Here is a 24,409-nt window from a genome sequence, read left to right as displayed (position 1 = left end):
GGTCAAAACAAAACAAAAGAACGATTTTGAAGGACACATGATTCTGTAAGCCCAAAGACAAAACAAAACCAAAAGAGGGTGAAAAATAAATCTTTATTCAACTTAGTTGCTGTCCAACATTTTTACAAATGCACAAATTGAGTCAAACAATTTACAAATGGAGGAAACCCGACTGAATACAAAGATGGAACCGACCCCTTGATATGTGCGGGAACCTTAATTAATTGTCAGCTGGCTCACTTGCTTGCAAACGCCATGATCTGCTCCTGCACAAACAAAACAGGAAGCATCTCTTTTACTGACGCTTGCCATATGCAGACCCCCGTGAACCAAATTGAAAAAAGTTCTGATTTACTGCCGCGTAAAAAAGGATTTGTCCTATTCGGAACATCTTTCCGTGAAGTGATTTCTTGCTTGAGCAAACGGGGTGCTCAGTGACATCATGACATTCATGCAATTATCATTTACTAAAGATGCCTTTGGGAGATATTCAAATCTGCTCGCCAAAGCAACCCCCCCAAAAAAATAAAACACAAATTTGAACTCAGGACGAGGGCAAATACTTTGTCACGGCTCTGTAAGTGTGTGTCCTCCTCACAACAATTTTGGTCTGAATCACTTAGTAGCGAATAAAGCCATTTCACATGAGTGGTCGGTAATAAAAGGGGTGTGAAAACACAAGCCACCACCGCCGTCCACTGCCCGAGTGCCAGCGTTGCACCCCACCCACACGCTTTTGGTAACACTAAATTTAGGGCTAAACTTAGACGCCATAGTAGCACGTTCGGAGCCCTGGAAATTACAGGCAGCGCTGAATTGAAGCTACGTGTAATCGCAAAAGAGCGCGGAGGCGGAGCTTCGCTTAGATAGGTTGGCGGTTGGTGTGACCAGGTTGAGCGAGCTTGAGGTGAACTTACTTTTAGTGTTGGGAGCATGTTGGTGGCCTGTAGGCCGAAGGTCCGGAGGAGAACCACAGGGGCGGTATTGGTGGAATAGAGGCGCTTCATGAGGTCGATGGCGGCCATCATGGGCAGGTTATGCCGCTGGCGCTCGCTTTCATATTCTAACAGGTGCTGCATTGCTCCTGGACAATAAATCAATTGGGGGTTAAAAACCGACAATGTGGCATCAAATCAATACATAGGTTTAACCTCGGAAGGTGGAAGGGGGGGGGGGGGCGGACACAATATCCCGTGAAAAGCAATGAACATTGAATTGTTGGCAAAATGAATAGAGAGGGGGAGGGGGGAGAAGCTTTTTATAATTCAACAGCATGCATGTGAGACGGGCCTTTGGAAAATAGTTTAAGGGAAACCACCGAGTTTTGGTTACAGTGCTCGTGTCTGTTTGGAGCTCTCACTGACCCAGGTCCTTCCCGTTAAAGGCGGCCTGGCCGAGTAGCTGTGTGAGGCAAGCCACATCCCCAAAGCCCAGGTTGGCTCCCTGACCGGCCAGAGGATGGACACGATGGGCTGCGTCCCTGGAAAGACAAACAGATGCTTGTCTCTACAAATACACGACCCACAACCCCCCCCCCCACTAGTTGACGTTCTTCCGAATAAAAGTACAACGCAATTGTGAAAAGCCCTGTTCAGATTTTGAAACAATTTTCCTCGATAAAATAACGCGCTGAAGGGTAAAACTGTTGGCATCCAAAAGCCTTTGTGAATGCACATGCCATTTACTTGCCAACAATCTTTTGTTCAATGCAAATATGACCAAGTCAAATTGTTTAGGCCATGGGTCCCCAAACTGCGGCCCGCGGGCCGTATCCGGTCCGTGGGCACATTTGACTCGGCCCTCTAACACTCCTGTTGTCCTCGGGTCAAAATGACCCGTCACTGTGTTAAAAACGCCCCCAAAAACCTTAAATGATAATTTTTTAACTTTTATGACTTTTCCTAGATTGTCCCCAACCGCAGAAAAAATGAAATGTTTTTATTCACATTTCCATGGAAGCTGTACAAAATAAAGTACAAATGTGGTCTTCGGGGCAAAATGACCCATGACACAAATAGGGTTGAAATCAAGGTCACAAAGTTATTTACACACCATAGAATGTTTCAGTGTTTTAGTTGTGTCTCAGATCAATTAGTAGAACACGTGAACAAGACGGTAGCAGACATAAGCAAGACAAGATAGGTGGCGTTCTTGTAGATGGCAGAACTCTTTTTTTGTGCATTTCAAGGGGCTATAAAGGGAGAGAGTTGTTTAGTTATTTATTTCCTGTTTTTTCTGTGAAGAACTCAGAGAGGGTTATTTAGTTATTATTTATTTCATTAATAGTGTTATTATTTGTTTCCTGACCTTTTTTTTTGTAAAGAACCTGGAAAGGGTTATTTGGTTATGTGTGGCTTTCTGGGAAACAATACATTTTTTAAGCTCCCCTACAATCGTTGATGTTACAAACTGACACCGGCCCCCCATCAGAGAAGGGAAAAGTTATGTGGCCCTCACAGGAAAAAGTTTGGGGACCCCTGGTTTAGGCAGTGAGCCTCATCTCTTAACCCTTTCATCACAACCCTCCGAAACTTGATAACAAGATAAAAAAAAACTTTGTCTCACAATGGAGACATTTGCAATTCACAGCAGCAAACATAAGCTGTCTGCCGTAGTCACCGCTGTCCCTGAAAGGGTTAACGACCAGCGATGAAGAAAGACAAAGTGTGTTGTAGGCGACTGGCCTCATGCAGACGGTACGGCGACACACTTCTGCCCTAAAAGTCAGCGGCTCTGGATGGAGTCGCAGTTTGGACCTTGGCATATTCTCCCTTGCCACATACTTGTGTACGTATTTCTCCGGGTATTCCAAAATTATACACGTTTGATTAAAGACTTTACATTGTCCATAGTGTCTATATGTGCCCTGTGATTGACTGGCTGCCAATCGAGAGTCACCCTCCGTCACGCTCAAATTCAGCTGCGATGGACTCCAACTCACGCATAACCCTGAAAATTGTTGTCTTTTAGATGCCCTTCACATAACTTCTGGTGCATATTATTCTCTTTAAATGTTACTTCTTTTGGCATATGTGTTGTAAAAAAAAACTCACAGGAGAAGTTAAAACTAGTGGTACCTTGAAGTCTTTAAGAGTCCCATTGTCAATTTAAAGGCACACTTCACACAAATACTACAACGCCTCAGCTTCAATCAAAGAGAAAGTTTTCATCAAACGTGACACATTAACTGAAACTCCAGTTCCTCTTACCCAACGAGCGCTACTCTGTGCCTAATGTACTCGGATGCGTGGCCCATGCCGAGAGGGAACATGACGCGGGATTTGGGGCCGATGGCCGCCACGCTCGGGGGCAGCTGGCGAGGCGAACCCGCAGAGGGCATGAAGGTGGCGAGTGCGCTCCTGAAGAGGGTCCCGGCTGTCTCAACCAACTCCGACTGGTTCACGTTACTCCACTGTGGGTGCGCCCAGCGGAGGGATTTCAAACAGAGAGAAAGAAGAGCGCATGAGAGAGAAAACAGACGATATCGTTTAGTCTGGACAACGAAATTAACTGACATTGGAGAAAAGCTGAACTCCAGGCAAGGGCCGTTATTTGCCCTTCCTAAGTAAAGGGTTTGGCGAGGCCCGGGGAGTACGGCTAATTAAAAGAAGATGCAGGCCAGGCAATACAGTTGAATTAGCTCTGTTTGAAAAACATTCCATGCAGTAATGGTCGACAATGGAAGACCGCAAGTTTAATTACCAAACCAGGATTGAAACCAAACGTGACTCAACCGTGGTGACCCCATCCTTCAGTGGACAGTAAAAATAGCCCCGCTTGGGAAAAAAAGGAGTTCCTTCAAACACAAGAAAGGGATAGGTATGTCCAAGCGAATACTGCTATTGTTTCAAGTCTGGTCAAAACAAAGTGTTTACGTCTGACAAAACCAACTGGATGTGAGGAGAAGGACACAAAGCACACAATGATCTGAGGGAAAGCTCCCTTGTTTTGATCGGCACTCACAAAGGCGGAGTTGATAGCGTCAACAAAGCACTCGTCGTCCAACGCCATGAGCTCCTCGGCCAGGTGATGACTGGTAGACCACACGAGAGAGCTCTCTGTGTCCGACAGCTGCGACACGAAGAGGATGCACAAGAGACGTTGATCAAACGGCACGAATGCATTTCATCATCCATCCATCCAATTTGTAATCCGCGCATCCTCACGAGGGTCGCCGACGTGCTGGAGCCTATCCCAGCTGTCTCCGGGCAGTAGGCCTGGTACACCCTGAACTGGTTTCTATCCAATCGCAGACATTTAATCAAAAAAAAAAACCCCACAAGAGTTTAAAATATGAATACATTACCGGTAACATTGCAATGGGTCCTGTCGGGAGGAACCTCTGCCATGCCACATTGTTCTCTGTAGGCTGTTAACACATGAAACAATGTACTGTACATTACATACACCCGCCAGACAGTACTGCATCAACTGCGATTCGCCGCATCTTCACGGTTATGCAATTGAACCATTCAAACGTTTTTGTGTTTTTATTACTATTGACAGGGATGAAGTTGTTTTATCTTAATGTGAAATTAACAGGCGAGACATTGAAATCACATTGAATCACCGTCACATTACGTCAAAAGAGGTGAACTGATTTTTACACTTGCCTCAAGTTAAAGAATGTTTGAGTTAAACCATTGAAAGTCATAAAGGTTTTCTGAAGGCAACAGTCTGCAAATGTTTATTTCTATATTAAGACGGGCGGGGGGTGGGGGGGGGGCTGCATGGTGCAAAAGCCTAACGAAGGGAAGGTTCCCAGTGCCGCAGAACATCCAATGCAGAGGCTTGACTGTGCTTTTTCAACGGTGTGTGTGGTTATAATTTTGCAGCTACACTATGTCATACTGATTCAATTTAAGTAATGCTGATGACACCAACATGTGACTCACCACAACAAATAGTAACTTTTTTTTGTGGAGGGGCGGGGGGTTCCTCTGTCATATATATTTATTGCACTCCCTCTGGCACTGACCAAAAAGTAAACATCATTAAAATGAGCAAGTTACGATTCGTTTTCAAAATGCCATGCATTGCCTTTGATGGGAAAGTCGCCCCTGCCAACATGGCCACCATTTAGGCACTGCGGTTAGCCGGGCTGCTGCGGCGTACCGGCGAATGTATCTCTGGGATGTGTCATTGCTAATAGACCAACTGGAGCCCAGTATTTTGGAGTCATGAACGCTAGCATAGCAACTGTTGCTATCTTAAGAGTTGGGGGTGATTGATTGACATACAACACAAAACTTTGCTTGTAGCTGACGTGTGCACATTTTTCAGCATGATGTCTCTGATCCACTGGTGAAAGGACACTTTGATCCTCTCCTCTTTCATCTATAACTGCTTCAGACAACAAAGTGTATGCAGAAAAGTGGTGAAGATTGCACGACTGTCTCTGTCCTATGTGTTGTCTTGTGTTATTTTTTGTTATTTTGACTTCAAAATGGCACCGCGAGAGTGGCTGCCTTTCCAGCAGCTCCTATTTTTTTGTTGTTCTACTTCTTCCTTTCATAACTTTGCTGCTGTGAATCTGGAATTTCTCCATTGCGAGACTAATAAAGGTATTCTTAATCTTAATCTTAATTATGGAAAATCCTGCAGATTCCTGGTCTAGTTGTAGCTCATAATGACGCAGAATCATTAAAATGAGGACATAATTAGCAAAAGGGTATCATCATGCTTTATACGGATACCTATATTTCTCGAGAGTTACTTCTTTATCTTATCTTTGACAAAATGCGATTTTTGAATACTTCAAAATGTTTATTCCTTGAAAATAAAACGTTTGATGGTTGAAAGGGGTAGACGTTTGATCAACTGAACCATGACTTTCTTGTATCTCAGAATCTACCTGAGCGAGTTCTGCCTCATTTTGCAATGCGGGTCACATATTTCTTACTCTTCTAATACACCTCAATAGAACATACAACACAAAAAAGGCAAGTCCGGGGGAAAAAAAAGGAGGCGGCCCATCATTTACCTCTGAAAGACGCAGCACAGCAACCACAGCTGATTGATCGTAATTCCACTTGACTGTGGGGATCCCTAATTGCCGCCTCACCATGGAGTTGGGTCCATCTGCGCCGATCTGAAACACACCAAGGAATAAAACAGATGTTGTGAGACCATTCAAAGTTCGGAATTTGAAAACAGAAATCGCACTTACAAGCAGCTTGGTCTGGAGAGTTTCCCCACTGGCCAACACGACCTGCACCCAGGGGACGGAGCGCACAGCCTGGTGCGCCGCCGGCCAAATGTACTTCACCACTTTGGACCTGTACTTGACTTGCACATGATCTGACGAATGATCAGGGCAGAAAACAATGAAAGAAAAATAAATTACCAGTGAAAACAAAGTGATCCATTTGGGTCTTAAGTTAAGCTTTAAATATTTGTCACTCCGAGCACACGCAAACGCGCACAGACTAGTTATAAAACACCGCGGCCTTCTCCCTGGCACAAGAGGATCTTAAAGGCCTTGGTGTGCCGCACGCCATGGACTAATAGTGTTTATCTACAAGCCAACCACGCCACGCTTTGCACATGCTGTCGGCTTGTTGGATAGTGCATCAAACCTCTTCCTGCACTTCCTAAAATACCGGCAGCTGGTCCTCCCCACAACATGAAAGCGGCCTGAGCTACGCTTGCTCATGCCGACTTGGAGCAGGACCCATCCACAGATTGGCTACTGGTTACCGAACACGGATGTTAAATATGGGGTTTTGGTGATTGGAGAGAGAGATTTCATTGAAAACAGCTGGCGGGCAGCACACTTTTCATGTACCGTACTACATTTTTGAGCCGCATGAGAGGGAGACAAATGGCTAGCACACGAGGCCAAAAAACCGAGCGGGGACCACACGTCCCTTGTTTGGCCTAAAAGCATTTATAAATATGCCACTGAAAGCGCCAAGCACATAGCAGGGTTGCTTTTTATTTGCAACATTTTGGTTTAATGTCAACAGCAATCGAGCGCTGCTGGTAAGCAGTCGGCACTTTTGACCCTGCAGTGGCGGTGGCAGGGCAAGGAGCACATGGCAGCTTTAAATGGGTCACTGGACCACTTTAGGTGTCCTCTCAGGGCCCGCCCGGCCTCGGCAGTTCCGAAAATGTGAGGTTTTGATTTAAATGAATGGAAAAAACATCAACAGATCATGGCGGGAATACAACTAAAAACACCAGCGGATGGAATATGTGGTGGTACGGGACACTGCGCATGCGACCGAGGAGCCAAGCGATTGACTGGGTACCGGTAATTGGTCTGCTCACCCGACAGACTGTCCAGCTGTTTAGTGAGCGCAGCCACGACCACGTCGTTTTCCACGATGTAAGCCATCACCTCCTCCAGATTGTCCTTATCGAATGTGATCAGGGCATCGGAGCAGGCATCCCAAACCTAAATGAGAGAGTCATTGCGCCTGCGGTCACGCCTCAAGTTAATCCCCCCGGGCAGAGATGATCACGTGAAAATTGCTGTCGAAGCTTGGCGCAGCCTGTTAAATAGATTAGGTCGCCAACACAGCAGTCATCTAGAACGGTGGTTTGGAAAGTTCTTATACAAAGCACAACCTAAGAAAATATTTAGCTCTCCAAGTGCCGTCATCATGACCAGCATTAAAAGAAAGTAGCAGAGTAGGCCTAAGCGCGCATGCGAAAAGAGACGGAGGTTTTATTCCTTAAAGGTACCGTATATTTAATATCATCGTAAACCACTGTAACAGTATGCGCAGTTTGAAGTTAAAAACACGGCATTGAAATGTAGGAAACTTAAATGCTACGTAAACAATGATTCAATGAAATCGCATGACGCATTTTAAGTTCAATCAAAATTGTACCTTGAGTTTGAAACAATTTAACATTAAATGCAAATGTAATATGAAATACAAATGAATTGGGGCTGAACAATTCATTTTAAATCCACATCGCAATGTACCACAACGCCATTCTCAATGCACGATGCTGAAAAGTGTCAGTGCTTAAGGAAAGCATATTTTTTGCAATTATTGGTGAAATCAGATTAATGAATTTGTTAGGTTAACGCCACACTTGCCGAGTACAATTTAGTGAAGTTGCAACGAATGCTGAAAAGACTCCAAGTGAAAGTGTTTATTAAATTAAAGACCGAACGGCATTCAACAAGTTGGTCAAACGTTTTATTTGGCACACAAATTACATGTTTGTAGACAGTATGGAGACCGTAAATAATATCGGTTTCCGTTTAACTCCAATTCCGAACTTGAAAGTGCCATTTGAGTTCAACATGAGCGGGTGAAAGTGTTTGCCTAATCCTCTCCTGGGTTGTAACTATGCTGAGGGTAACCCATCATTCAGCTGTAATACACGACTGTTGCTACTACTCTTTCTCTCCAGCTCTCCATATAGTCAGGGGATATACCCTTTAAAAAAACCACTAACGGTGTTTTGGGTTTGCAACTTGAGATAAGTGGTTAAGAGGAGGGGGAAGGAAAAAAAAAGAAATTGTTTGGGGTTTGTTTAACGAAGGGTGACGCGATGCAGCTATTGCTTTCCTTGCAAGATTTAAACAACTTCCTCGCAACCTTAAGAGAAAATGGCCTTGCGGCGAATTTAAACTCTCTTTCCTTTAAAGGTGGGGAGAGTTTTTGCACGGCGCAAATGTTATTTAGACGCACAGCACATATTTGCCCTTCTACGGCTAAGATGTGAATGACTATGATCCAGCAAAGCAAAACAAACACAAAAGTAGCAGAATAAAAGGTATCATGGGTGAGGTACGCTGCCATAATCGCCCGAAAAGGCACAGCTTGATGACATCTTAGCCCCGGAGTGAAACACTGCGGTCAAGGCTTTGGTATACAGCAACCACATCTTACAAGCCGGGTTGAGCCTTGCATCCATTGCCATGAAGCGGCAAACAACCTTTCATCTCGCTGCACTTGTTCACATGAATCATAATTAGAAGACATGGGGAGTGAGTAGCAATTTGGAAAACGTCAAAAAGACTTCATCCTCGTCAAAAGCACGGTTGTATGTAGAAACTAGGTCATTCAATGCTGGATCGTGTATGATGAAGGTGTGCGGGTTTTTTGTTGTTGTTAATAGTGCTGCTAATAAAGGCAAGCATTGCATAAAGGAATGAAGAAATTACATGTCAGCTGAACCCAGCATTTAATGTAAATGAAACCGTACCATGTGCATAATTACACACACCACAAATGAGTTTCTTGTTCATTTCGCTGTAAGTTGGAGTATAAGTGGAATGTCAAAGAATTTGCTCTCCACAAATTGTATAGTATCGTGATTATTGGATGACAGAAATACATGGAAAATATCAGTGTGCTGTGATTTTCAAGTTAAAAACAGCAAGACGGAGTCAAATAGAAAAAAAAACTCAGGCAATGTGGCAATAGGATGAAAAACTACTTTTTTGTTAGGCTTTAGAGCTCGATAGATAACACGCATCAACATCAAAGAATGACTAACATACCTGCATCTTCTTATAGGGTTTGCACCTCCATTTTGTGATATGCTCCCATGCACCAATACCTGCAGAAAAAGATTATACAATGACGTTGGAACTGCTTAAGTTGGAAAATTCTGAATTTCACTGACAATTGGGGCACAAATATTCCTCGATCGTAGCGAGTTGTGCATGACGTCAGGATAACAAATCATTTCCCCAAGTGTGTTGTCGCCCTCCAAGGCACCACAAAAGGGTACTAGTGATGAAGCACAAACTAAAACAAAACATGTAATGACATGGAAAATGACTTGAGCTGTGGTGTGAAAATAGCTTTAGAGTGAATATAAGTACAAAAGTGTTAAGGGGAGATTTATCACAACCACTTGTCAGCTACGCTACAAATATTATCCATTTATCCAGTTAGCATTGCACGACTGTTATGTGTTGTTTATTATTTTACTTGATGTTAACCGTTTTGTTAAGCGCTTTGTTACAGCTGCAGCTGTTTTGAAAGTGCTATATAAATCAGGATGCATTGTTTTGTATTGTATTTATCTGTCAACTCTAAGAAAAAAATGGAAGCAGGAAGATCATGTAAGAAGAAGGCCTGCTAAGTCACAATAACAACAACAACTACGACGCAAAAATTTACGTTTAAATTTAAGACATAATACACTATTGGCGCAGTGTTTCTCAAACTATTTGAGGTGAGACACATCCTCTACATTGGGGAAATCACACAGCACACTACCAAATAAAAACTGAAATAATGATGATCTTGTGTCACTTTCCTCACAAACTGAGTCAGTGTGAGAGCTGGGTCTGTTTACTTGAACACAAAGAAAGCTGTGATTCCGTTGTAGTATTGGCAACAGATGGATTCACAGTGTAATTGTACCTTCTGCCATCTAGTGGAAAACAATTTGATTGCTCTGCATATCACTATATGTTGCTGGCATAAATAGTTTTCAAGGATACTTTTTAAATTTTATTATTTTTTTTTTTTACGGCAAATGGATCATTTTCAGACCCTTCGGTGAGAGGGGACAATTTCCTGCAACACATCTGTCACACTAATGCGTTATGGCACAGATGTTGGGAATCACTACATTCGAGGTCAAAGCACGGTGATGTAGCCTACAGCACCAGTGAGGAGTGTAGCAGATCCTGGGCTGATAGAGCTGACTCTGGTGCTGTAGCTGTCAGGGACCTTATCCATCACTTTCTTGTTTCCTGCTTCAAGGAGAAGGATCTTCTTCTCTGACAATTTGGGATGCATGCCTGCCAGGGGAAACAATATATCACGGTTGCTGCTGATTTGTTTTGTCATTTTTTAATCAGCGCACACAATGTTTTGGATGTTGACAGCTCGATGTGGTCACTCACCGAGGGAGCATGCCATTGCAGTTCCAACCATCCCTCCCCCGGATATAATAACATCATAAACCTCATTGCTGCCACTGCCGTCACTGTGGTCTGCGCACGCTAGTCCTCGACTGACACTTTTTACTGCGGATGAGCGTTTTTCTGCCATTAAACAGCGCCCGAACCCATTCCGGGCTATGCTAGCCCTTGTAAGGTTTAGCATTATTCGGAATTCAAACTAAACAAGCCTTGCATTAAAGTGGGATAAACATTCCCCCGTCGAAGCCTCGCCACTTAAATATACTATGCAAATACAGATTTCTCCTTGAGCGCGTCCGATAAAGAGCAGCCGAGTCACCTCAGTACACCAGCCATGTTGTGTTGACAGGTTGGGGCATGGGAATTCACTTCCGGCTTTATAGCCAATCACGATAGACCTTTGTCGGAGCTCACGCTTCCGCTTTGGACAACAAGCGCTCACCGAGACTCATCATCGACCAACATCGTTGCGGTCGTTTGTGCCTTTTTCGGTTTTGTTTTGTTTTTGTTTTTTTGTTTTTAAATCTTGTAAAAGAATGTGTTATATTTTGCTTCTCTTCACTTGATTTATGAACATAGAAGCCCCGATGCAGGGAAATACATAACTCGCCCTTTTTTCAGGTAAGCAGCTGTAACGCTGTTCAAAATTACAACGACGATTTGCACATCAAAGTTGAAACCAACAATTAATGTAACACTTTTCTAAGTTAACTCTATATCCACATAATGCGCTCAGTTGAGTGAACTGCATGACTGTCCGCGTTTTATGTTATGTGTTGTGTTTATTATTTTGCTTTATGTTAACTGTTTTGTTAAGAGCTTTGTTACAGCTGCCGCTGTTGTGAAAGCGCTATATAAATCCGCATGTATTGTATCGTATTGTATTGTACTGTTTGGTTGCCAGGGTAACATGTAATTTGCAGGGGGGCGTGGTCATCTTCAAATTTATTCCAGTGGCCATTTGCAAGTATTTTCCAACGGAGAAGCTAGATGGTGGCATTGGTGGTTGGATAAAAACCTGTAGCCTAATGCATTTATGCTACACTAATAATGTTTTTTCCCCACCACAACTTTTCACAGTTTGTAGTTAAAATATGTGTTTGAGAGTTATTTAATTTTTAAACCCTTCCTTTTCCTGTCAGCCATTTAGAATATAATATCATTGATGGATGCCCGTCAGAGGCAGAGGGGTGAAAACACGTAGTTATTCGTGGCTTGAATTGAATTGGGTTCATTACTTTCTGTCTGCCCCTTGTGGATGGATAGCAGGAGGGAGGCAGTGATAGATGTATAATGAATGCTGGATAGATTGATGGTGAAATGGATGGAAGGTTTACCTATGCATTTCAGATGACATTTCAACCCTCTAGACCCAAAAATATGTCAGAGCCAGAGATGATGCTTACAAGTAGTCTGAAGTCAAAAGAAGTCCTCCATCAAAGGCTGCGTGACCTGAGCGAGGAGATCCAACGGCAGCTGCAGGAGATGGAGAGGAGGCATAAAGAACAGTTGGAGAGCAGGATTCATCACAACACTCTCCTCTCACAAGATGTAAACAAACTGCCTCCCCAGACTAAGTAAGTCTATTTTTTATTTGAATGATATAGAAGATGTGTGTGTGTTTTTTTTAAGAATTCATTCTCTCATGGGGATTAAGGAGATCTGCCACTTGCCCTGACATCTGACAGTTATCTATCAAACTATTGAAGGCTGTTGGAGTTGTCTGCTCCAGTCTTGGAATCTTCATCGGAGTGCAAGCAATACTCCACTCGGTCTCCTGCCCAATCACAGCAATGTGAACGAGCGGCTTCATGCAAAACTACGCAGCAAAAGAAAGAGGAGGAGGCTGAGGCTGAGTGCAAGAAAAAGTTCAGCGCACTTCCTGTCCCCAATCAAGTCAGACTTCCTCTCTACCGGGAGATAATGGAGCGGAGGAACGAGGAAAGGAAGCAAGGTTTAGAGCAAAGGAAAAGGTTTCTGCTTTCTGTTCAGAAGCCTTTCAGCTTCCAGGAGAGAGAAAAGAAAAAACAAGAGAAGCAGCTTGGACTGTTGAACCAGGCCTCACAGGAGGCAAAAAAGAAAACTGTAAAGACTGTCCAGCAGTCCTCTCCCAAAGCAGTCAAAGAGCCAGCAGGTACGAGAGCTTCCTTCCTACAAGAATGCATGATGACAATGGTGCATGAGGTTCAGGAAAGAATTGAGACAAAGGCACATAATTGTACCTCATAAGCCGTTATATGTGTTTTTCTCACAGTTCTGAGGTTTAGGGTTTGACTTTTGGCTGCGGCCTTCCTGTGTGGAGTTTATGTGTTCTCCCCGTTCTTGCGTGGGTTTTTCTGTCATGCCCACTTTCCAAAGTAGGCCATGTTGGATTCACTCAAGACTCTTCATTGTCCTTAGGTATGAATGTGAGTGTGAATGACTGTCAGATGAACTGGCAACCACTCCAAGCTGTCATCTCTCACTTCAAGTCAGCTGGGATAGATTCCAGCTCATCCACTACTCACAGAAATATATTGACGGATGGATGTGTTGTTTCAAATCTATTGTGATGGTGTCGAAAATAAAATAACCCCCGCAAAAAAAATGCCAATTTTTTCTGGACTAAACTGTATGATCACTTATACATTGAAATCCATTACTGATCCAGAGCTGTATCCCCCAAAATCCATGTGCCAGATATTTTCAAAATCTTTTTTTTCTCAAATGTTAGACCGGGAACATTGTAGGATATCCCACCTCAGCACCACAAAACAGGAGAATCCAGAGGAGCGCAAATTTCGCGTTGCTGAGCGCACCAGAATGGAAAAGCTGGGATTCTTGGACGAGAAGCCGAGCTTCCAGCCCAAGATCAATCACCAGGTGCCTGATTTCAACCGTCTGCACAAAGCTCTGCAGACACAAGGTCTGAAAACATCACTAAGTAGAGATCTGACCAAGTGTCAACCATTCTACCTGAGAACATCCGCTCTTCCTGCCAGGCAAAGTAAGACAAGTCCGGAAAAGTCACAAGTAAGCATCCCTCTTCTTGCCGAGTTCACTTCCTCTTCTACTGTACTTTCTTATTCATGAAATGTGATGTCATGTACTTTTACAATCCTGCAGTTTTTAATCAGAGATGCACATCAACTTTTCTAGATTAATTTTTTGCACTGATTCCTCATGTGCCGTCCTTTTTTTTCTGTAACGCATCATGTTTTGATGAAATAATAATCATCATATATAATATACTTAGATATTAAGTAATATTGGTGAAATAAACATTCAGGTAATCTACCTGTTGCTGAACCTAACATTGTAAAATGTTTTATATACTGTTATATATTTAAAAAAAAAGACAAAAACCTGATGTTGTAGCAAATAAATAAATAAATAAATAAATAATACTTTTAAATCAGCGTCAATATATTGAGGGACACATGAAGCCATTTTCAAGCTTCAACAAAAACACACAAAAAAGAAAATATAGACATATCATCATCCTCATCATAATTGGCATCATCTTCATCACAAGTGTCCCATCCTGTTTGCGTCTTTTGATGTTTATGGAGCTAGTTAAAATAGAACAAGCTAATGTTACATGAGCCTGAGTTCTCATTGAAAGATATTTATAAACCTCCTTATTGTATGTACCCTAACCTCTACAGCTAACCTCAGAATGTTATTCCAAAGCCATGTGCATGTCATCTTTGTGGGAAGGGAGTTTTTGTCGAGTCTTTCCAGGCAGTACCCAATGCACATATTATGTAAAAAGTGCGCCCGTTCTTACATAATAGTTCAGTTTTCTTCATGTTCTATTCTTGAGTCTGTTCACATGAAGATTTGTGGGGGTTTTGGGTCGGGGAGGGGGCTGCTAGAGGATTTAATAGAGGATAATTAATTCGAGAATAATGAAGAAAAATATAGATCCATAAAATGTGTTTGTTTAGTAGGGCTGGAATTAAAGTAATGTCCATAAGATATGATATTGAAACAGCATGACAAAAAGGATTGAGGGACATACTCCAATTGTTTGATGTTCTCTGAGTGGAGGCTCGCTGTCACGCATTTGGAGAACTTCAGATTTGTTTTTTTAACATGTCTGGAGTCTAGTTGTACCCCCCAAAATATTGTATATTGCCCTCAAAGTGACCATGAGTAATTTAACAAAACTGTTCTTATAATGTATGCCTATTTTATATTTTTCCTTTTTTAATTTATTCGTTTTTGGGTTTTTTTAGATACTGAGTCAAAGTAATCTAAGTCGAAGTAAGTCATGCGGTGCCCTAAAATCGTTGTCCGCAGACACACTGCCAACTTACATCACAGATGCAACAAGGCAACGCTGCATGGCTATCAGGTAAGGCAGGGGTCTCCAACGTGGTGCCCGCGAGCACCAGGTAGCCCGTGAGGACCACACCAGTAGCCCGCCAGTGCTAGGATTGTGATTTGCTCGTAGAAATTATGATTTAAAAATGCAAACATGGGCCGTATTATAGATTCTAGAGCTACCTATTTAGCTATCTAACTAGCTAGCTACAGTATATATCTAGCTAGCTAATGTTCTAATATTATTAAATGTAATTTGTACAAATGTTATTTCAGACGCGTATCAATTTGGTAGCCCTTCACACAATCAGGACACATGAAGTAGCTCTCACTCTCAAAAAGTTTGGTGACCCCTGAGGTAAGGTCACAAACGAGATCTTCTTTGGCTTGTGAGTGAGTGAGTGAACAGTTTTGGAATTTCCATTTTAGTCCTTTTTATTTTTGGACTTTTGTGGGGGGTTTTAACCTCAGTTTTTATTGCTAGCGCAAGTTTATTTGTTTTTTTTAATGCTTTGTTTTAATGTAGCTGTCGTTAGTTTTAGTGTTAGTTTTTTTTAAATATATGGAGTGGTTGTCAAGGGCAAGATTAAAAAAAAGATCACTAAGCATTGTGTAATAAAGTAAACTACAATTCTCAAACGGTCCTTCTTCTGGACAGACAGACAGACAGACAGACAGACAGACAGACAGACAGACAGACAGACAGACAGAAAGACAGCAATACCAAAATAAATGATTTTAAAATGAACCCTTAAAGCTCATGCATGATATTAATTAAGAATGAAAATGAAAGACATTTTTGAAATAATTTTAGTAAGTTTTACAAAAGTAAGATGAAGCTTCAGGTACCGTTTTTATTACATCTTGGACCCAAAAATGTTGATGTTTGGAGGAAATCCATGGAGATAAGGGACGGGAAGAATCAGGAGAGTGAAGATTGGCAGAGGAAATACCAGAGCAAGTCTGAGGCCATGAGGAAGACGGTTTCCCTCCATGCCAAGTTGCTGGACCCTCACAAAAGCTTGAAAGAAGTCTATGACGAGAGAGTGCGGCACCATCGGTGAGTGAGGGGCAAGCAAGTCCATCACACTGCTAGTTTTCGGACATCTTTGTAAACTCACATCACATACACAGGGAGGCGAATCGACAAAGGGCAAATGATTACTTGCGGGATCTGCAGGACATGAAGGATCGCGTTCGAAAGCGCCCCCTCTTGTTTGAACAGGTGAAACAGGTGAGTGCCGTGTTCGCACGCATCACCATCTGCTTGCAGGTGCTTCTGTGTTGTCATTTTCATTTGATCAGAGACAAGCCAAGGCGCAAGCGGAGCAGGTATACAAGAACGAGCTGAGGAAAGTTGGTGTAGAAGAGCAGTTTGTTGAAGAAAAGGCAGGCGCGGTCACAGAGTCGTCCGTCTCATCGAGATCTAAGGGTGACACAAGCCCAGATGTCCACAAAAAGGACTGCAGCTTAGCAGAGTGAGAATTTTTAGCACTTGTTTTCATCATACTTGATGTGTTCCCACCATGTCCGGTAATATTATGAATAGCGTGTTCATCGACGGGCCAAAGCTTCATGTGGTTTTGCTCATGCAACTTTACATAATTGTCAGGGCCTGCCCGGAACAAGAAAAATATAGTAGCCAAGTAAAAATGAAATATAATTACAATATAGACATTTTCTAACCCAACATGTCTGATTTAGGGAGGAAAATGTAGACGGGGGTGGAGAAAATTGAAGATGTGGAGGAGAACGGCGTTGCAGTCCAAAGGGGACATCGTCATGATAAGACGGTACAATGTTTTTGTGGCCTCCTGGCTAGAACACAACACCGTATTCAAATATGACTCATGTCTACTTAACCACACCAACAATGGGATAGGCCAACATTTGCAACCATCAATTAAAAAAAAAATCTCAAAACATCTGAAACCATAGAATCCAGAGGGGAAAACCCGCAACAATAGTACAAATAACCATGGAAATGAGCCACAGAATCTCATACTTTAGGTAATTGTAGATATGATATTGTACTATTAAAAAAATAATAACAATTGTGGACACTTGGTTATCAAAATAAACCTTTTCAAAACTCAATGCAAGGCCCCGTTCCGTTACATTTGACGACGCGAGCGCCTTTTCTCACATAGCCTGGTTGAACTTGCGAGTCACTATAGGCGCGCGGCCACCTAAATAAATCCTCGTGCAGTCACACTGACCAGCTCGGCGGTTTTTGCTGCGAGTCCACAGACCCACATCAATTGCTGTACTCTTGTACACTAGCCTCAAGTGGAAGGCTTTGCTTATACAGCTGACAACTTGGAATTTCAGATGTATTTTTTTTTTGGTAAAAAAAAACAACATGAGAATGTCTCAATGTGTATTCAATCATCATCAAAAACTCATCATGGGCGATACTGAGCGCTCCCTCTCGTGAGTTTATCATTCTTCAAAGCGACTGAAGTTTGTGTGACTTTGGATCCAAATATGATTGAAAATCTGCCCGAATGTCAAGTTACTTTGCGTTTAGAATGTAAGCTACAGTCAAGAATAGTAACCTTCTGAAATAAAATACCCCAAACAACGGCATGTAATTATCTCCTGTCACGATACTGTGATTTAAAAAAAACGACGATAACTATTACAACATAGTGCTTAATGATGTGCTGAACATCGCAGCCCTTCCATGAGCTTTCAGCCATCACGTGACACGGCTGTCTCGGCTGCATCCCCTCGGGTTGTCATGGCAACAGCGTATCCCAGGGATGCACCTCTGATGAAAGGGGGCATGGCTAAAAACAACCCCAGGCCTTCCCAAACTGTTCCGGAGTATTAAAAGCATGGACCTCAGTGCAAGAAATTCATTGGCTCATGCATGTTGCAATTACTACAACTGAAAGCAACACTGCAACGTATTGGTCTCCTCAAAATGGTGTGTTGTGGAAATAGAAGCACACATTTGAATCTTGAGTTGTGTCACAGCAACATAAAAACGCGTAATAACTTTTTATTCCCGAGCTCACCCGCAGGAGGAGCTGCGGCTCACTCGGCGAAGCCTGACTGGCGAGACGCAAGCCAGAGATGCATCTTCTCTTTTTTTTTTCCTTTTCTCCTTCTGTGGCATGAATAATAACTGGAGAGAGAGCGAAAGAGAGAGCTCGTTGAGAGGCGAGTGGGGAAGGGGGTGTGTGGGGGGGGCGTGGGGGAGAGAGCAGCGGAGACAGCAGCCACAGTGACAGTGCACAAGTTCAGAGCTCAGACTTACCTTTTGGGAAGGTGTGTATGTTTTTGCGCATGCACGTCCTCACTACCCGCAGCTCCCGTCCGCATCACTTGATGCTCCACTTTGTCTTACAGGTGCAGAAGTTTTGTCTTGAGGATCTCCTCCGGTGTTATGGCTTTGTCAGAACCGAGCCATCTTGTCCTTTAGAGCTGCGTGTTTCCCCTCCAGAAGAACTTGAAGCCCCCCCGAGGAGGATGGAGACGCTGTCAGGGAAGGACAAGGAGCTGATCCGGAGCAGCTGGGAGAGCCTGGGCAAAAATAAAGTTCCTCATGGCGTCATCATGTTTTCCAGGTAACTATGGGGATAGAATGCACGGGCTTTGCAAGGATCTTGTCATCTTGTTTTGTTTGGAACTCCTCGCAGCATCACCTTTCCGCGCACACTTCCACCGGAAACCAGAGGCGGCTTGCCTAGTTGCTTGGCGACAGCCTTCAATATTGTTATTCGCTCGCCACCAAATCTGACACGTGCACGGGGGGATTTAGAAATGTTAATTTGGAGGGGAAAATTTGCTCTGTCCGTAGTTTGTGTGGCATTATTTTGGGATTCCTAAAATTACAGGGGAGTGATTTCCAGTGAATCTGCTCAACAACAAGAGTGACTGTAAACATTTGAAAATTCTCTATGCATATTTAGTGAGGGGGGGGGCACCCACACCCCCTTGATTGAAACCCACCTTGCTGTGATTTGCCCCCATGCTGATTCTGTCTGACCATTTGGCTGTGTCTGACTGCATTGCATTGGTCTGAACCCTTGTCGAATGGGGAGGTTGAAAAAAAACTGCACGAGTTACTTTGTCTTCGAAGATTTATGTAAAGATCTACAGCAGCGGTCACCTTTTTGAACTGAGAGCATCTTCTCGGGTACGGATTAATGCGAAGCGATACGGTCTGATACACATGGCTGAAATAACGCATTTTCTCAAATGACCTTTTAAATCCAGATTAACAGCTACGCCTTTTTTTAATAAATGCATTTTTCGAAAATCACCGTGTGTTGTTTTTGTAATTTTAGTCAGCAATTTTTTACTTCTTTACTTTTAAATGTTTCAACTCTTTTGTCCGTAAATGCTTTTAAATACTGTCCTTTAAATTCTGTGAAGCACATTGAGTTACCTTGTATATGAAATGCGCTTATATTAATAAAGCTTACTTTCCTGGCCTCGCTTAAATAGTTAATAATATTCAATGAAGTCACTGATTGTCTTGAACTATTCCTCACAACAACTATCAATAATGACTTCACAAGGTAGGGAGCGTAAATATCAACACAGAACATTTCTGGGCACCACGTCGGTGGCCCCTGCTGTACAGTAGATCAAAATGAAAGTTATTCTCTGAAAACAGCTGAAAGATGGCAACCCATGTGCGGTTTCAGTGTTAAAACAATGTGTGATTTGTATCCTCGCTAGGCTTTTTGAGCTGGACCCGGCTCTTCTCACTCTTTTCCACTACAACACAAACTGCGGCAACACACAAGACTGCCTCTCCAGCCCAGAGTTCCTGGAGCACGTCACCAAGGTCAGCTTCTTGCCCTCAAAATGTCCTTTCATGTCCCCCACCCTCCCCCCCTGTAGCCTGATAGCATCTCTCCACTGTTGTCACCGCTGTCCCTGAAAGGGTGCCGTAAGAGTGGGAATGATTATCAATCATCCATTTATTGATCGTTACCGTTTGGTTAATCGTTTGTTGAATCAAAAAGTTCTCCCATTGCCTTAGAAAAAAATATAGACAGTATATCTCCAAAAGTAATGAATGTGTAGTCAATCAAGCAAAACATAGCGAGAATCAGCCCACCATTTTCTTAACTGCTGGTCGGTCTCACTGATTCCAGGTGATGCTTGTGATCGATGCCGCCGTCAGCCACCTGGACGATCTTCACTCCTTGGGGGATTTTCTTCTCAACCTGGGGAAGAAGCATCAAGCCGTGGGAGTCAACCCACAGTCGTTTGCTGTAGGACAAACTTACAGCAAGATTCGGGCAACAGATTTTTGTGGCGCCCACACTGACTTGTGTTTGTTTGGATCTCTTGCAGTTGGTGGGGGAGTCGCTCCTCTACATGCTGCAGTGCAATTTGGGCCAGGCCTACACCGCGGCCATGCGTCAAGCGTGGCTGAATATGTACGGCATCGTGGTGGCCGCCATGAGCCAAGGATGGGCTGAGAATGGCGAGGACAAGGCAGACTGAAGCGCCGCCGCGTGAGCTGCTGAGCGGATGCTGTCCTCTTCACTTATTGTGGTTGCCATGGAACAAGGTTGTGTAACTGGCAGCACTGTGGCTTTTTTTTTTTTTTTTTGAAGCTGCTGTACATTAGCGGGGAGCGCAAAGCAAAGGCGAATGTATGGTGTGGCCACACTCCACCGATCACAGACTTCGTCTTTGCAGTGGTGTTTCGCAAACAGGGTCCAAACCGGCCACCATGAAGCAAAGCAAAGAAGCATAATGGTTAACTTGTATATACTGTAATGCCTTTTATTCTATCTTCTGACCATAGTGGACTATGTGATGTATCCTAAAAGCGTCACTCAGTGATGAATATTCCATTTACGCTACTCAAAGTGATACGAGTTTAGTGTGACCCACACGGGGCAGCTCTGGGTCAAATTGTGACCAAAACAAAATGGCATCACTATACTCATTGAGGTGTGTTTTTTTTGTGTATATTATCGAATTTTTAATGTATTTATGAACGCCTCAGATCACAATTTTTTTTCCAATGGACAAACTGCCAACAGCTAGTGACAAGAACTGTTACACACTGATAGCTTTCTACCATAATTTCTGACTGTTATGGTGTCCTCGTGCACCTTATTTTACACGGTGCATGGCACTCATTTCAATGGAGGCCGTGAGTACGTACCTCAGTGGTCTTCATCTGACTGTTAACAAACAAGACTGTTATGTTCAGCGAAAGGGTGTAGTAGGACTTTGTTGGTGTTAATCACTGTAGTCAGTGTTTTTTGTGAATGCAGCCACTTAACAACTGATGGTAAAAAAATTTTTCGATTTGAACATAAATGACCTCGTAATTGAGTGTAAAGGGATTTTATACATCCTATATGTGTATCATGCGCTTTTGGTCAACAGCAAATTTTAATCAGAGATGGCTTGATGGGCCAATTGACATATTTGTGATGCCGATTTCAAAAATGTATTTTCTTTTTTTCAAGCGTATCAGATTTTTGAGATATTTTACCATGCGTCGCAATTTATAGCTATGATGTGAAAGCACTACGTAAGTAAAGATGAGTTGAGAGTAAAAGAAAAAAAATCCACCTGTTGATGAACTTAACCCTTAATTAAAACATATTACGAAATAGATTGCTATATTACACATTGTATTTTGATCGGTTCTGAAAACGGATGGACATTATTATTATTTTGAAAAGCTGATGTGCCAGAGGGGAAAAAAAACAAGGGCGGATTTTGAATCAACCCAAAAAAAAAAACATCTAAAAAAGTTGACTTGCATCTCTGATTAAAATATTTTGTAAAAAAAAATTGTTGACCAGTGTTATTAGCATAATTGTGGTTCTGGATTTCTTTCAATGCCAAGTATTTGATCACACAACTGTAAATCCAAGTTGCTGATATGTGGTTTTTAACGCTTTATCTTGAGTTTACATTGAAAAAGTTTATTTTTATATTCCAAACTTTGATGTATATTAACTCAAGCCATTGTAGATTTACGTGAAAATTCAATCTTAAAGACTACAAAATATACTCGTACCGGTCGCTTAATTAGGTACGCACAAGCAACCTGGCGTGATCCAAAACCTGATGATCGATGCTGTCAAGAGAGGCTTTCTTTTAATTATGCTTATCATTCGGAATGTGCAAGTGTAGAAGTTCTCTGCGACATGCTGAGTGCTGTTCCTAATATGTTGCCACTCAACCGTAGCTAAAACAAGGCAACCAAAATATTAGAAGCAGCTCCCGGCATGATGCGGCGTCGTGCAACACTACCCCTAAACGACAACCAGAATAATAAACAATTATTTTTTTTGTCAAGGCAGATATCCAGAGAGTGTATGTAATCCCTGCGTTGTCCGTATTTTTCCAGGTGTACCATTTATTCAACTGGCTATGTAGGTGGCGTATTTGTGGCGTTTCCTTTGCTAGCCTTGGTACATTGCCCTATGCGGGTTGCCTCTATTTTCAATCATCGTTTTTACAAGGCGCCACAGACACATGATATATTATTCCGGGACCATCCGGTTGTGCACAGCGACACGGCCATCGCTGTCTACCTCATCATTATTGTCAGCTGCTATACGGATCAGTGATGACTTCACTTAGTTATCCTTTGACCCTCCCTCCCCTTAAAAAATGAAACGCACATAATTAGAGTGAGTAATGCCAGTAAGTAAGCACTCTTTGTGAACTGAATTCAATGCTACAGTTTCCTAACTTTTGTGTGTGCATACTTAAGACTCAATAAAATAATTTATTGTGGACGTTTTAGAGCAAATACGGGTCAGTGTGTTGTTATGTTGTCACAGATGCTTCAACCGTAAAGGCGGCCATTTGATTCCAGTCACAAGAGGCCCGATATCTTATAGATTGCCAGTTACGTAACAGCCATGAATGGCTCATCACCCTGAGCGGCAGAAATGAGGGTGGCTTTGGGCACATCAGCACATTTACGCATGCAACCGCACAATACCACATCAAGAGGGACGGAAGCAGCAAAGATTTGCCAGGAATTGACAAATTCAGGCTGGGTCTTGGAGATAATTGTATTCCCGCAGGCTTGAATATCGGTTTGTGCACGCTTAAGTGACTGAGTGAGGGTTGTATCATGCCATGAGCGGGCTGTCCGTTCTGCTGTTGGATCCGTGGCTGACATGGCCTTAATTTGTCTCTGTGCACATTGCCAACACTCCTAACCCGATGAGCGTCTCCAGTATTTATGTTGCTTCATAACAGCGCTCGTCTAGCCACTGGGCTGGAGACGGATGAGACGCTGACCCAAGCCTCTCTCAGGTCACCTAACAGTGCAGAATGACTGCTACAGTGATGAAGGGGCCGTAAGTCAATAGGTGGCAATTCATTTAGGATTAGTCACGATAGTGCTGCACTCTTGCCTTGTACGCTCTGAAGGTTGTCGTCTGCGAGAAAAGATATTATTTTTAGAAAGTCTGCAACGTGTTTTGGAAAGAAGGGGTATTGAATGTTGTCATGGCAACTGTGAAGCGGTGTGTGCAAGAGCGTGCGCATGCATGTGTTGGCGCGTTTGTGTTTGGTTTTGATGAAAGAGCAGAACAAGGCATCGCTCGGTCGTCCCAAATAATATGACAGAGAGAGAGGAGAGAACTGTGACCGGAGCAGGCTTAGGTTTCTTCAACGTTTTTAAGAGCTTTTTCCAAAATTGAACAGAATGAGGCCGAGTTATGGTTTCACTGACTCGTGCGATAGTAAATTGCGTTTTGGAATATAAGCACATCATTACTTTCCCCATACTTTGGCCTTTCCATCACATTGGTAGAGGTTAATGTGCATCTCATGAGTTCATGAAACTTTGTTCCAAAACAAAGTTGGCTCATCGCTTTACGTCTTTGCAAAATCCAATCTGGGCCAGAGCACACAAGTTCATCTGTGAGGCATGGTGGAGGAAATGTCACGGCTTGGGCTTTCATGGCTGTTTCTGGATTGGGCTCAAGAATCTTTATGGATGACTAGCTGGTTCGCCGCCCTCTGGGCGGCTCATCAGCTAGTTCCTGCGGAAGGCTGGTAAGGTGGGCCTTCGGCCCACAAAAGTGTTGTTGCTTGGTTCAACTTTTTGTTCAACTTCATTGCTTATCGCGAAAATAAAAATATGTTTAGCTCTACTAAATAACTAACAATTTTATTGCAATGCTTGTGGGTAGACAACATTTTTTCGCTAAGATGCCCGCGCGATCGTAGTGAGCCACTGCCTGAGCGGCGCAGTGGCGGCGCGCAGCGGCGTGGTGAAGTAGGTACGTT

The 24,409-nt window shown here is 43.0% G+C and overlaps 2 protein-coding genes and 1 long non-coding RNA gene across 16 annotated transcripts; 1 reads left to right on the top strand and 2 right to left on the bottom strand.

Moving 5' to 3' along the window:
- Positions 1-74: 74 nt before the first annotated feature.
- On the bottom strand, positions 75-12,276 carry coq6 (coenzyme Q6 monooxygenase). Of its 3 annotated transcripts, none has more exons than XM_052086612.1 (12): positions 12,256-12,276; positions 10,592-10,726; positions 9,470-9,528; positions 7,273-7,399; positions 6,170-6,300; positions 5,984-6,091; positions 4,307-4,369; positions 3,964-4,071; positions 3,210-3,412; positions 1,365-1,480; positions 918-1,084; positions 75-266 (listed from the first exon to the last, which is right to left on the bottom strand). In XM_052086612.1, the coding sequence occupies exons 2-12, from the start codon at positions 10,722-10,724 to the stop codon at positions 237-239; spliced, it is 1,245 nt and encodes a 414-aa protein (XP_051942572.1). In that variant the 5' UTR covers positions 10,725-10,726; positions 12,256-12,276; the 3' UTR covers positions 75-236. The 3 variants fall into 3 exon arrangements, with proteins under 3 accessions (XP_051942572.1, XP_051942570.1, XP_051942569.1); XM_052086610.1 differs by lacking the exon at positions 12,256-12,276 and adding an exon at positions 11,169-11,242; XM_052086609.1 differs by lacking the exon at positions 12,256-12,276 and adding an exon at positions 10,832-11,215.
- Positions 11,269-22,904, top strand: LOC127615066 (neuroglobin). Of its 12 annotated transcripts, none has more exons than XM_052086599.1 (9): positions 11,269-11,470; positions 12,220-12,426; positions 12,559-12,983; positions 13,563-13,861; positions 15,070-15,188; positions 16,050-16,217; positions 16,292-16,391; positions 16,463-16,635; positions 18,515-18,729. In XM_052086599.1, exons 2-9 carry the CDS (start codon positions 12,230-12,232, stop codon positions 18,585-18,587), a joined length of 1,554 nt encoding a protein of 517 aa, XP_051942559.1. In that variant the 5' UTR covers positions 11,269-11,470; positions 12,220-12,229; the 3' UTR covers positions 18,588-18,729. The 12 variants fall into 12 exon arrangements, 11 of the variants coding, with proteins under 11 accessions (XP_051942559.1, XP_051942558.1, XP_051942561.1 ...); XM_052086598.1 differs by having other exon boundaries at positions 12,200-12,426; XM_052086601.1 differs by having other exon boundaries at positions 11,272-11,470; positions 12,200-12,400; positions 12,482-12,983.
- On the bottom strand, positions 16,437-18,567 carry LOC127615078 (uncharacterized). Its single transcript, XR_007966806.1, has 3 exons — positions 18,423-18,567; positions 18,181-18,290; positions 16,437-16,583 (listed from the first exon to the last, which is right to left on the bottom strand). It is a non-coding gene; the product is annotated as an uncharacterized LOC127615078 (long non-coding RNA).
- Positions 22,905-24,409: the final 1,505 nt, after the last annotated feature.

This window comes from Hippocampus zosterae, chromosome 14 (assembly GCF_025434085.1).
Source record: "Hippocampus zosterae strain Florida chromosome 14, ASM2543408v3, whole genome shotgun sequence".
NCBI classification, from domain to species: domain Eukaryota; kingdom Metazoa; phylum Chordata; class Actinopteri; order Syngnathiformes; family Syngnathidae; genus Hippocampus; species Hippocampus zosterae.
Note: the sequence above shows the minus strand (reverse complement) of the source record. Positions and strands in the feature narration are given on the sequence as shown.

What these genes read in the sequence shown, in the direction of transcription:
- LOC127615066 (XM_052086597.1), top strand. Translation starts at nt 12,170, where the DNA reads ATGGATGGAAGGTTTACCTATGCATTTCAGATGACATTTCAACCCTCT. An exon ending in GAGAGAGTGCGGCACCATCG is followed by an intron (nt 16,218 to 16,291) that starts GTGAGTGAGGGG and finishes TCACATACACAG; the next exon opens with GGAGGCGAATCGACAAAGGG. An exon ending in TGTTTGAACAGGTGAAACAG is followed by an intron (nt 16,392 to 16,462) that starts GTGAGTGCCGTG and finishes TCATTTGATCAG; the next exon opens with AGACAAGCCAAGGCGCAAGC.
- coq6 (XM_052086609.1), bottom strand. Translation starts at nt 11,033, where the DNA reads ATGCTAAACCTTACAAGGGCTAGCATAGCCCGGAATGGGTTCGGGCGC. An exon ending in AACCCTATAAGAAGATGCAG is followed by an intron (nt 7,400 to 9,469) that starts GTATGTTAGTCA and finishes TCTCTCATTTAG; the next exon opens with GTTTGGGATGCCTGCTCCGA. An exon ending in ACATGCTCCCAACACTAAAA is followed by an intron (nt 267 to 917) that starts GTAAGTTCACCT and finishes TTGTTTGTGCAG; the next exon opens with GAGCAGATCATGGCGTTTGC.